At 36.6% G+C, this 13,043-nt stretch overlaps 1 protein-coding gene across 1 annotated transcript in view; it reads right to left on the reverse strand.

The window, feature by feature from the left end:
• Positions 1-13,043, reverse strand: part of IL1RAPL1 (interleukin 1 receptor accessory protein like 1) — a 766,332-nt gene that overhangs the window by 181,057 nt on the left and 572,232 nt on the right. The window contains exon 6 of the mRNA XM_055702973.1: positions 2,336-2,410. Within this exon, the coding sequence (XP_055558948.1) occupies positions 2,336-2,410 (75 nt within the window). The remainder of the gene's footprint in view (positions 1-2,335; positions 2,411-13,043) is intronic.

The following is a 13,043-nucleotide window of genomic DNA, read 5'->3' on the forward strand; positions in this document are numbered from 1 at the left end:
CCTGTTTAAGAACTGTACTCCAGTAGCTCCTCCAGCAGCAAACACTGGGGTTACTGAGGGGTTCCTCAAAAGTGTGCCAAGCACCAATACCCAGAGGACTGCTGGCAGGGGATGATTTTTAGGTGAACCATCACTACTGAACCTTCAGCACACCATGTGCACCTGGAGAAGCACACACATCCTTGTAAATTATGTATGCACTGTCCAGGGCCTGCCCTGACAGTTGCGACCCGCTTGGTTTCCAAGTTGAGGTGGAAGACTGCTAGATAAGAAGTGCAGAAATATGGGAAGAGAGCGGGGATTGCCCCAGCTCCCCACTGAACCAACTGGTGACCTGCTAACGAAATCCCAGAGTACTTCAGGCTTCTAGTTCCTTGCTCTCCCTTTTCTGTGACACCCGTTTCACCTCTCCCTCTTCCACCAACACATGTATTTTCCAAATAAGGAACAAACACACTATCCCAAACACATTCTGGAGGACTAACATGTTTTCTGGCAGTGTCCGGACCAGTCTGCAACATGTGGTCACCCCAAGCCTCAGGTGGGTGTGTAGGAGACTGCTGGTTTAGGTAATTTTCTAAGTTTTGACTAGGTGAAATGCTACATTATTCCAACATTATTTTGGATTTTTCACAGGATATGAACTGGTCCCCTGAAAGGTACACCAGCTTTCCTCAGTGAAACAGAGCTTTCAAAAATTATCAGGACCAAGATATTAAATCTAAGAGTAGAACAACTTAATTCTCCTGTCAGAGAACTACCATTTTTTTTTTGCACTTGTGCCAGTTCTCACAGGCTTTTTCACAGGCTTTTAAACAACAGCTTCTTGATATAAGGCAAAGTATTGTAGTTTCACATTCATTTACAGTCAGACTTTCCCATCTGTGTCTGAAAGTGACATTTTCAAACTAGCTCTTTCATGTTTTCTGAAAAGTTTCTTTTTTAAACCCAGCACTCCTGAAATTATTTTATCTGTTTCTTAGAACTATGAGAAATCAAATATATAAGTAATTTTAAAAATCATACATAAAAAGCCATTAATAATTACACTTTTATTGAAATAGTCTCACTCATACAGCATATTTAGCAAGACAACATAAAAGCCCCCAAATGTTCTGCCTTTTGTTTTTTTTTTTTTTTTCAAAACTATCTCAGTCAGCAACATTAGTTAGGAAAAAAAATGTGTGGGGTTATTTTGCTTTCTGTTCCCTAGGCTTGCATTCAAATAAAAAGGTAAAATCATCTAGGATTGTCATACAGAAAAGTTTTCTAAGTTGATATATCAGAAACAATACCTTCAGAACAGAAAGTAGCTCTAGAAGGAAATATGTTACACCTGTTTTCTACAGAATTGTTTCTGAAAACGTGTATCAGTGTCTCAGAAGATTACCTGAATAGTATGAATCATTTTAAGTAATATTTTACGACTATCAAAATAAATATGAATTATCCTCTGGCCACTATTAGCCATAAGATGGCAAGCACCATAGAACATTCTGCCAATGACTGTCAGAATTAATTTGCAAGCCTTCTGCTTTTTCAGGTGTTGTGCTGCACCAGATCTGTTTCCATTTCTTTCTGTAGCGACCATGTTAGAAGATCTATCGATACGTTACTGTTCTGACACCAAAGCATAATTCCAGTGTAACCTACTGAGGACTGTTTGTTTCTTACAAGTTGCCTTCTGTGTCAATACACAAAGGAGATGGGTTGTTATACCCTGCAAAGTGTAGTAACGTGCACTCAGCATTAGAGCCTTAATTACCTGTACTGCGGTAGGAGATCAAAGTGACAAAACATACCCACCATCCACTAGGCTAGGAAAAGTGAAACAAAATGGCTTCTTCATGCACTAGTTTCTTTCCATTCATCTTTACATATCTATTCATACATTCAAAATAATCAGATGCTATTATGTTAACTTCTCACTGTTAGATGACTTTAGACCAGCACATTTATAATTACAGAGGATCTTCACAATTCTGTAAGGAATAGCCAAAGAAAAGAAGTCTTGCAAGCAGATTTTAAACCATAAAAACCCACTGAATCCCACAGTAAATATATGTAAATACACAGATAAGCTGAGGCTCTCAGCAAAGGTAAAAACAAGTACCAATAATTATTCAAGAGCTTAGAATTCAGTATTAATTACTACCATTTTTTTTGTGAACAATCTTCTAGATGTTATATGATACATCTCTGTATGGAAACAAAGCACATGCAATGCCTTTTCAATGAAATTATTAATGTCAACATACCATCACATTACCATCATACATTAAGACATCAAATACCTTCATACAATTTGAATAGAAATGTTGTGTTTGCTACTTACCTAACTGGGTCTCCTGAATTGTTAGCTTACTCTCCAATGGGTGTAAAAGCTTTGGTGGTTTATCTGTTAGCGGTGCTAGAAAAGAAAGAAATTCACAAATATAGTTTTCTGATTATTACTGGATACAATAAGACTTGATTTTATACCTATTGTTTCAGTAATGCTTTAGGTTTTCTTTTATTTAAATAATATCCATGCCTTCAGTAGCTGTAAATACTTTTGCTTAGAGAGTAAATATAGCACCAAAATTTAGAATCTTTCATGTGCTAAGGTATTGAAAGCACTTGTGTTAAATCAACATCTCTTTAAACCCTCACAAAACCCATGCACTGATACAATTTTGTTTTCATAAGTATTATCCAGCATTTAATAGTTTGTTAAAATATTTAATTACCTTTCTTTCAAATATACTCATTAACAGAGAAGTAAACTAAGTTACTGTAAAACAATTTTGAATATTTGATGAAAAATTTATTTAAAAAGATATTATTGTCACTGAAACCTTTGAAAGTAGACTACCAGAAAAGGCACGGTTTTCAAAATCCAAGGGATGGACATAGTGAAATAAAGTTAAGATTCCTAATAAGGTGACTTTCCTCCTCCCTTTTGATCTACCCTGAAATAATATTAGTAGGCTTTTGTAAATTGTGGCCTAGGAAGAGTTTTGTAGTGGAGAAAAACCTTCTGAAAGTTGTTGGAGCATGTTTTGAAGCATGCAGCTAAATAGTGCAGGTATTCTACTAGATTAATCATCTGTATGCTTAATTCATAGAAGTGACACTGATTATTACTAGTTTTGTTGGTTTTAGCAAGCATAGTCTTCACTGATCTCTGACAGATGTATGCATGTTATACAAAAAAAGAACATTCACATATTTTTTTTCTTTAAAATTGATAGTAAATGTTCATGGGAAAGCTTCAACTTTTGTAATCACCTGGAACACTTTGATTTTTTGCTTTTCAACATTCATTCATACTTCAGTCTTTAACACAGATTATGGGCTGTCAGAGATCTAAAGTACATTTGACATTTTGATATAACTCTATAATATTTGTTCCCTTCAAGTTGTCAAAATCACTGTTCCCTTTCTTACTGACACACACACAACCACATGTGTATGAGTTTAATCTACTAAACACACTCATCTCCTGTCAGTTGAATTGCAGGAGAGCTTTAACTGCATTCTTTTTACCATGTTTTCTCTGCATTTTCATTAAATTATCAACATCCTTTAAAATCTACTGTATTAATTTCAACTTTGCAACACTTACAGAATGCATTCATTATCAACTCATATGTTTCTGCTTTACAGAGGTTTTCCTTTACCTGACCGGATCATAAACCCACTCAATTGATGTCTGGGTTGTTGACCTATCAGATCTATGACTGAATTGAAATAATTCTTCGGGGATGGGAAAAGAACTGGATTTGTCCACAGAGCCACTTTCAGCTCATTTGTCCAATAATAGCTTCTACTCTCTAGAGAAAAACATTCTGCACTACAGACTTTGGAGAGAGCCACAGCTGTGAAAGACTTTTCAGCAACATCTCTGGGTTGTTACTTTTCTTTACACCAATATGAATGCTTTTTAGTTCTCTTTTTAGTCTCTCTCGCTCTCTTTTTTTTTTTGTGTTTGTTTGTGTTTGGTTGCTTGTTTTTGTGTTTTTTTTTACCTTGAGGGCTAAGGTGGGTGGCAAGGAAAAGGATTCAAAATACATTTTTTCTTAAACTACAAAATTAGTCATTCCCATTTCTTAACTTCTCTGTAAAGCCTCACAATTTATCAGCCCATTGCCATTTTTTAAACATCATCCACTATGAATTTAAATTTAGTTTTGTAGTTTTGTCATTGTCAGCTCAATTACCATTATCAGATAATGTCTTCTGAGTCACTGTTGCTCTAAATCTGTTTTGAAACTTTTAGAGCAAACAAAGTTCTCTCAATTTGAGTAAAGATACAGTAACCGGTGGAGTTAATCTGAATGCAGCAAATAAATAGATTAGAAAACACTATTTTTCTCTGTTTAAGCAAAGATCAACATTACCTTTGTGGTCCTGTACTTCAGGTTTCTAAGAGGCTTCCTACTTTTGAAAGAATAGGCCCAGGATGTTAATATATGGAGATAAATCATCCTTCAGCAACAGTGTGAAGTTATTACGAAACTTATGTCCCATTTAATTTCCTACCACTTGTGGGAAATAGATAATTTAACAGAGAAAACATTACTGAAAATAATAAATGAGACCCATAACTGTTGTATCAGAATCATGGGAGCATGTAGGCTGGAAAGACCCTCCAATGGCCAAGCAGTCCAACCTTATGTTCAGAGCAGGTCCAATAGAGCAGGTTGTAAGGACCTCATCCAGCCATGTGTTGAACATGTCTGTGGATGGAGATTTCACCACTTCAGGTGTTCCAGCCACCTGCCACCTTGTGGCCCTGCACTAGACTCCATCCAGTATGTCCATGTCTTTTTGTACACTGAGGAACCCAAAATTTGACACAGCCTTCCAGATGTGCCTTCACAGATGCTAAATAGATACAAAGGATCACCCTCCTGGACCTGCTAGCTAAATACTTTCCAAAAGCTGTGCAGTTTGTCCTTTGCCAACTCATGCTCAACTTACTGTTTGCCTGTGCTGTCAGGATTTTCCCTACTCAGTCCGTCCCTGGTTCTGCTGCATGGGATTATTCCACTACCCACTCCATGACTTTCTCCAACTTGTAAAGGTCCCCCTAAACAGTAGCCCTGCCCTTCACTTTGTCAATCATTCCTCCCATTTTGCTAAGAATGCACTCTGCCTCATCATCCAGAAGTACATAAAAACCTCTAATCAACATTAAAACAAAGGTACACCAGGGGTTGACTGTGTTGTGTACCTGTTTTAAATTGATGGTTACCAATGTTTGTGGCCAGGAAGAATTAATGCTTAATAAGACAGTGCAACTCTAAGCTGTCTAAATTAGGGCAAATATCAGTATTATAGTGTTGCATTCCCTATTGATGCCTACCAACCTAACACTGTTGTATGTCTCTACGACAAGTGATCACATCTCCCAGGGCCAACCCCTTCACCCATCTTGAAAAGCAAAAGCATCCCAGGGTATTCTGCATTCCAGAGTTGTAGGCTGTACTGAAATACTGTAAATGAGAGTAACACAGGCAAATAAAATCATTTAAATAACTTGGTATATTAAAAATATCAGTTTTTCAAAGGTGATTTGAAATGTGCCTTCAGTCAATGAACACTTTTAGTTTCTGATATTTCATCTATTTTTTAGGCTGCAAATGTATGTATGTTTTCCCAGCAATTAATCCATGTGGACTGAAGTAGAGGTGGGAATTTCTCCAGCTGCCTTTCTCCCTTTCAAGTTTACACTCTCCACAGATACAAACATTAATGGACAGTGCAGAATTTCTGCAATCCTTGTTTAGTTTAGAAACTGAAGTGGACGTATGCATCTCCTATAAGCTAATTAATTTCCTTTAAACCATGGGGTGTGTCATCTTAACTGGATCAACCATGCAACATGCTATTCAAAATTAATAATTATAATGAATTATTATAATTATTATTAATAATATTTTTTGGATGGATATATTGAGGCACAGTTATCTACTAAATTGAACAGCAAAACCAGAATTTAATCCTTTCTTCCTAAACTTCTACTAAATAGCAAAATCAAAAGAAAATTACAGAACTCATAACTACAGCTGGTGTCTTATTAAAGAAGTTAAATATCTTTTTTTTTCTTTTTTATGAATAGATGTAGGAAGGCAATAATTTTCATGCCCTACAAAAATATCCATGATTTCAAAGCACTTCCTGTTCTTTACACTGTGCAAAGAACCAGAAGTCTTTTGCATGTGTTTAAAAAAACCAGAGTCCTCTTCCCACCAGGTAGTAGTTATCAACATGGTCGTCATACAGGAGGAACAGAGTGTTCAGATTCCTATTCTTGCACAGGGGAATGCTCCTCTTGGCAAGAATCTGTTCCTGGATATTATTATCTACTGAGACACAGGTGCACTTCTCACACACACATACAAACACATATGCTCCCCCGCTTTTTTTTTTCTCTTTCTGTCTTTCCATATCAATATCTTTTTTTTTTTTTTTTCCTGGTGTCGTGTCCATGTCCCGTGTCCGTGTTTGTTCCCGTCCTGCCCCCTACCCCCTCCCCTCCTTCTTTCTTTCTTTCTTTGTTTTCCACTTAGGAACCTTATCCCAGTTAATAAAAACTGGTATATTCCTCTGAAAAAACTGGGTTTTTGACAGGTCAGAGTCTTTCAAAGAAAAACTGTCGGATCATAAATCAAGTTTACAACACGTCTCATGTTTAATTTCTGAACCATCACTGATGAATGGTTAAAAAACTAATATGTGTAAAAATTTTCATTAGAAACAAACTAAAGTAAAATAAAAAAAAAAATCATGTGAAATAACTGATTATGAAGTTGTTTTAAAAATTGAGTTTAACTTCAGAAATACCATTCAGCAGCAGACATATTGATCTTGCTCAAAGAGAAAACGCCTAAATTCACATTCCATGTCTATCAGATTGGATGTACATTTAAGATATATTGAAGAATTTGTCTTGTGGTAATGAAACTGAGAGCCACCACAATCAGTCACCCAACTGGAAACTAGCCAGAACATAATATTTTTACATCAGCCACCTATTTCCTTACTCCTTTTCCTAAGCTGCTGTTTTAGCTTTAGAAGTTTATCATCACATGATACACATATTTGTTCTACCCAAAATTTTATCTGAAAAGACCTGCCACCTGTTAGAATTTAACACAGCTAATGAATAAAAGCTTAATCCAAACTGGGCATCAAAGTATCACTAAGCTAGACATCTAAAAATGGAACTGCCTCAAAACACACAAGCTTTATAATAGAAAAATACTGATTCCAAAGATCTTTGTTTATGTCTACTTTGCAAAGTGCTCTCAGATTCTTCTTTGCAAATTGTGATGATTGCCAATAGTTTTAGTTTCTTAAAGCCAGACAGGGCTGTTGGAGTTGTCTGCGACTCAGAAAGCCAGTTTGTTGGCTGCACGCTTCCTGCAGGGATAAAAATTCACAGGAATGGCTGCCTTACCTGGCCAGTCTGAGTTATCTGTATCTTAGAACATATTTTGACCAACTTTTTTATTCAAGTAAAACTTAGTTTCTGAGGATGAAAATCCTTCTGATCCTTCTGAGATTTGAGATAATGCAATAAGATTAAACCTCTTATGTTTATGAACTTAGACCATTTTTAGAAAAAAACACTGACATGTCCCTGGAAGATATTGCAACTATAGCACAGGATTAAATAGGGGAAAGAATTCATTACTATGCTAAGGCAAATATTCCTACACTTTGAAATCAAAGGAAACCAAAGAGATGGGGTTCTTTTCTTGAAGTCCACATTGTTGCTTTGAATTCACCCTGCAGTTCAGAAAGATCTCTTATCTCTTACCTTGCTTCTAGAAACTAAGAGAATTCCTCATTACATTTTACTTTCCTGTTAATTTTCAGATCCTGCATTTCTTTTTGTCTTTCTCTTCATTCTGCTGCTTGTGGCACAGGCAAATGACCTCAAGGACAAGGCACATCTGTTAGAAGAGAGGTATTAGGTCTGACTGACTATAAAGCTGAACCTTCAGGCACTACTGAGCATCGTGCCTAGCACTGCTGCCTGCTCCTTCTGCCCTTAGTCAGCCGGTGCCTGGCTACAATGTGTGTGGTGTGCTTACCCCTCTAACTGCTACACCTCAACATTTAACCAAGCTTTGTCAGGCATGATAATCTAATCTTATTCTAATGGCAGCGGAGAAGATTTGGAATGAGATTAAAAAAATACCCATTTTTTTCATATTACAATGTTAAAATGTCCACTTCATGAGAGGGCGCTGTCATTGGAAAGCCATCATTTACAGAAAGCTGCGATAGATGGCAAAATTTAGGAATCACAGGTAATTATAAGAATAGGATGAAAAACTATAGCATTTATGTCGATAACTTCAGTACCTTGTAAATCACTAGTGTATGCTTTTGGGTTTGATTTCTTTATTTTTTCTTTTTTTTTTTTTTTTTTTTCAATAGTGATGTCTGTGGAAGAAATAATGCAGTAGCAGTAGTCTACAGTAGGTTGCAGTAAAATGATGTGCAGCCTGAATCTGCAGTCTTGAAACATTAATATACACAGCCACTGTCCAGATGAATATTAACATTGAGAATTCTGAGATTCCTCAGGGCAATTGTGAACAGAGCAAAACTTAAGTAATGCAATGCAAGGATGTTGGTTTTTTTCTGTATTTCTCCTAACATAGGTATAACCCTGTGTATTCAGATATATCACTAGAGAAATCATTGCCTTTAAAAAAAATAAATATATGGCAAGGTTTTTCATAAAAAGGGAATTATTTATACGTGCTTGAGACTTCTAAGAACCTTAAATCTCATTTCTGAGTTACACTCAAATTAGTTTTCACTCACAAGAGCATCATTTAAAATCACATATGGCATGAATTGCACAGCAACCCTGTAAAGATATTCTGCCTTACTGTGTGAACAAGTATGGTTATGCCGTGAATCAAGCAGTTCAAGCTGGGGGCAGATACATGTAAGGATATTAAAGATACATGTGTGAAAGCATAGGCATATGAGCATAAATGAGCTGCCTAATGTGACTTAGTTATCACTATGACTGACGGAAGATCAGCTTTTATCTTCTGAAATATTCCCATAAATCTTACATTGTGAGACAAAAAATCTTCTTTTTCTTGCAGTTTATGCCTTTTTCATTGCTTTCTCCTTACCACATACTAAAAAAAAAAAACCAACCAAAACCCCCAAACAAGCAAAGAAAAAAAAAAACAAAACCCAACCAAAAACAACCCTATGGCCTTGGGCATACAAATGAAAACAGTTTTTGTTTCTCATACCTAATCCTTTCTTCTGATTTTTTTCCCAGACTGAAGTTACAATCCTCAAATTTTCTACATAAGACATTTCTCCTAAAAGAACTATGTAATGCATTAAGGGAATAATAGCACTTCCTGTGAGAAAGTGCAGAAGCAGGTAAAACGGTAACTAATAAAGAAGCCATTATTAATGACACATATTGAAAAAAGAAGAGGCATTGCTAAAATGAAATCTTAGAAGATAGGAGGAATATTTCCAAGAAGCCTTTTAAAATGTTTTAAGTTTGTGAGTCCCCTGTGATTAACAGCAGGTTGAATACTGCAGAAGAGCAAATGCAGCCAGATGCTGGGGTTTTCATTATCTGCTTGTCTCTAATTCAATCTGGTGTGACACTTGTGTTACTCCTATGACTTCACACAAGATGTATATATTGCTATTTTTAATTTCTGTTAGTTTTCTTGAACACACTGACATTTCCCCGTGGTGTCAAATGAAAAAACACAAAGAATAAAATATTGTCATCAGAGATGCTAATGCAGTATTGAAATACAAAAGAACCAAAGAGTAAATGTAGTTAAAACTATTGAGTGAAATATCAGCCTAACTTCTTGACAGTATTCATCTCTTTGTGAGGCAGATTTAGAATTTGTATTTTGATCTTATAAAGAGGAAAGGAAGGAATAAAACAAGGCCTTGATCCTAAAATACTTTTTATATATAGGGACAGGATTCCTCCTCCCCCATAAAAAAATGAAGACACCCAAAATAAAAAAAAAGGCAAATAAAAATATTAAAGGATATAAAATATCCATATTTTTTTCTCTCTTGCATAAAGTTCCTCTGTATCACACCATTGCTTCTGCACAAAACTAATCCCTGAAGTAAGATAATGAAAATGAGATTTTCTATGTAGGTCTGTGAAAAGGATGTCATGCTAAAGCCTGGTCTGTCTGCATGTTCTGGTAAATTTTTCCCTCCACTTCCATTTAAGAGACATCAGAACATCTGAAGAAAAACCTGAGAAACGGTGAACAAGATGATTGCTGCTGTTGTTGCTATAAACAAGCATGTGATATATTATCTGTGCATTTAATTAATATAAAAGCTCTTGTTCACAAAAGAATGAAAACTCGCATCTAAGAGCACTTCCAGCAGGAGATTTTTTGATGTTTCATCTTAACAGTGAAGCTCACCAGCATTTCATTCAGCAGGAATTTTGTCTGTTTTGCCACGTTTATATTACCAGCTCATGTGTGTCCCCTAGGTCAATCCAGCCGTCTCTCTTCCTGCCAGAGTGCCAGAAGCGGATGCTTTGCATAACCACTTTGACCCTTCTGGAGAGGGCGCCTGCACCTGTCGCCTGTCACGTGTAACAGGGCAGTCATGCAACATGTCAAAGGGATCTGGCATTTTGTGCAGTCTCTAACTCTCCCTTCTGCCCTTATGCTGGTAACAACTAGCAGACAAAATAAACTGAGGACGGAGAAGACCACTGCAGTTGACATGTTTTAGTACTTACGTGCTATACTTCTGGTTTGAGTTCAGTTTATTCTCCAATTTGACCTACACAGAGCTTTCCCTAAAACATCTTTGTCTTTTCCACTGTGTGAGAACAGGATTAAGCAAATCCAGTTCACCTCAGCAAAAATGCACATGCTGCAGTTTCTGTTATTGCTTCTATTCCAAGACAGATGAAAAGGTTTGGGAAGTTGTTTCCTAGGACTTTTTAAATCTGGAAGCACATACTAATGATTTTTGGAGGCTCTGTATGGACCATGACCCATATTGCAACTACTTGTAGATGTATTTATTTGCAGTTAGAACCCATAAGAATATTTTTTTGCTCCTATATCTACATGTTAGGTTATGCCTTTGTTTAGAAGAGTCTTCAATGAAGTGGTGTGTTGTATAAATCTTGTATAAGGCTTGTGAAATAGAAACATATGCAGTATTGCTAACAGCTGGGCTACCTGAATAGATTACATATTCATGAGCAAACCAGTGAGTTATGTAAATCATGAGGTTTAGGCAAACAAGTAAGAAAAGCCAACCAGACATTTCACATGTCACATCAGGCAAGCATTCTGCAACATACGCTATTAAAATTTCTCTGCATATCATCATAAATTCACTTCTTACATCATTCCCTTAATCTATACCCTTTCCTTTTTTTTCCTAGGTTGAAATATAGAAAATATAGGGGGGAAGTATTATAAGGTTATGTTCTTTGTGACTAAACCATACAAACCTTTTCTTAAGAATTACTCTATTATTTTTACCAGATGGCCCCCAGAAAATTTCATTTATATTGTCCAATTAATTAGGGCTACCTACATTTTCTTGTTCAGCCTCACTTTCATTCTTTCCAGCTGAATTTTAGTATTCACTAGTATTTCTTTTCCTCAGCTTTTTCACAATTATTAAATTTTTCCCCTAAAATTTATCATTAGCTTCCATTTATGGCCTGTAATTTTGTATACCCTGTCTTAAATTTAGATTTCAGACCGACGTAACTGCAATGTATTTTTCCTCATTTAAATCCATTTATTGTAGGACACTGATTTTAGCAGCTGAACAGTAACATGTGTGAATCTGTTTCTGCCTTGCTTTTATTAGTCTCTCTTTTTTTTGAGTTAGAGCAGACAGTTCTTGGAAATACTGTAGCTCATAACCTTTGAACACAAATTCTAGATACTCTATGCTTCCCCACCCCCCCACCCCCCACCCCCCATAACTGAATCTTTCTGCTGATAATGCTGACATTTCAGAATAAGATTTCTCATCCTCTGAGGTTGCCTTGTAAAGAGAATAGGATCCTGTCTACCCTGACCACTTCAACTCTTCCAAAGAGCTGACATTTAAAGGCCTTGCAATTAAAGTTTTTATGTATTGCATAGAATTTCCCTTGCAGGATTTGTAGTCAACATTTTAATTCTGTTGCTCTATTTAAAAATAATCTCATTTAAAAGGCAACCTTCTCTCGTTCGCTCTGTGCCAGTTCTGTTGTAGACCTGTACACCCTTTTCATTTGTCCTCTGAGTCATTTTAGTGATAGTCCTCTGAATCTGCCTTTGCTCTGCTAGAAATTTAGACATACTACCATTTCTTGTGGCCCAAAATTTAAGGAAGAAAAATCCATAATTTCTACTTTTGTGTACAGTGTGAGGGTATTGAGTTTTTTTGCTTTCTGTACTTCTCTTTCAGCCCACGTGAACTATTATGTCCCCTTAGGCAGCTGTTTTTGATCCACTCCATTCAAGCAGGCTTTTTTGGTTTTAAGTTGAGAGATTTTGGATTGTAAGAAAGCAAATGTCATTCCCAGCTTCAAAAAAGGCAAGAAGGAGGATCTTGGGAACATAGGCTGGCCAGTCTCACCTTGACCCCTAGGAAGGTGATGGACCAAATAGTCCTGGAAACCATTTCCAAACACATGAAAGACAAGATGAAGAATGGGAGTAGTCAGCACGGCTTTACAAAGGGGAAATTGTGGTTAACCAGCCTGATAGCCTTCCGTGGTGAGATGATTGGCTCAGTGGACCTGACGACAGCAGTTGATGCTATTTATCTTGGCTTTAGCAAAGCTTTTGACACTGTATGGCATAATATGTTCACTGACAAACTGATGAAGTACAGACCAAGTATGTGGACAGTAAGATGGGCTGAAAACTGCATGAACCACTGGACTTAGAGGGTTGCAACCTGGAGGCCCATACCAGCAGTGTACCCCGAGGACTAGTTCTGGGGCCAACTCTTTTTAACTTCTTCATTAGTGACCTGGATGACAG

Source organism: Falco cherrug, chromosome 2 (genome assembly GCF_023634085.1).
Source record: "Falco cherrug isolate bFalChe1 chromosome 2, bFalChe1.pri, whole genome shotgun sequence".
Taxonomy (NCBI): domain Eukaryota; kingdom Metazoa; phylum Chordata; class Aves; order Falconiformes; family Falconidae; genus Falco; species Falco cherrug.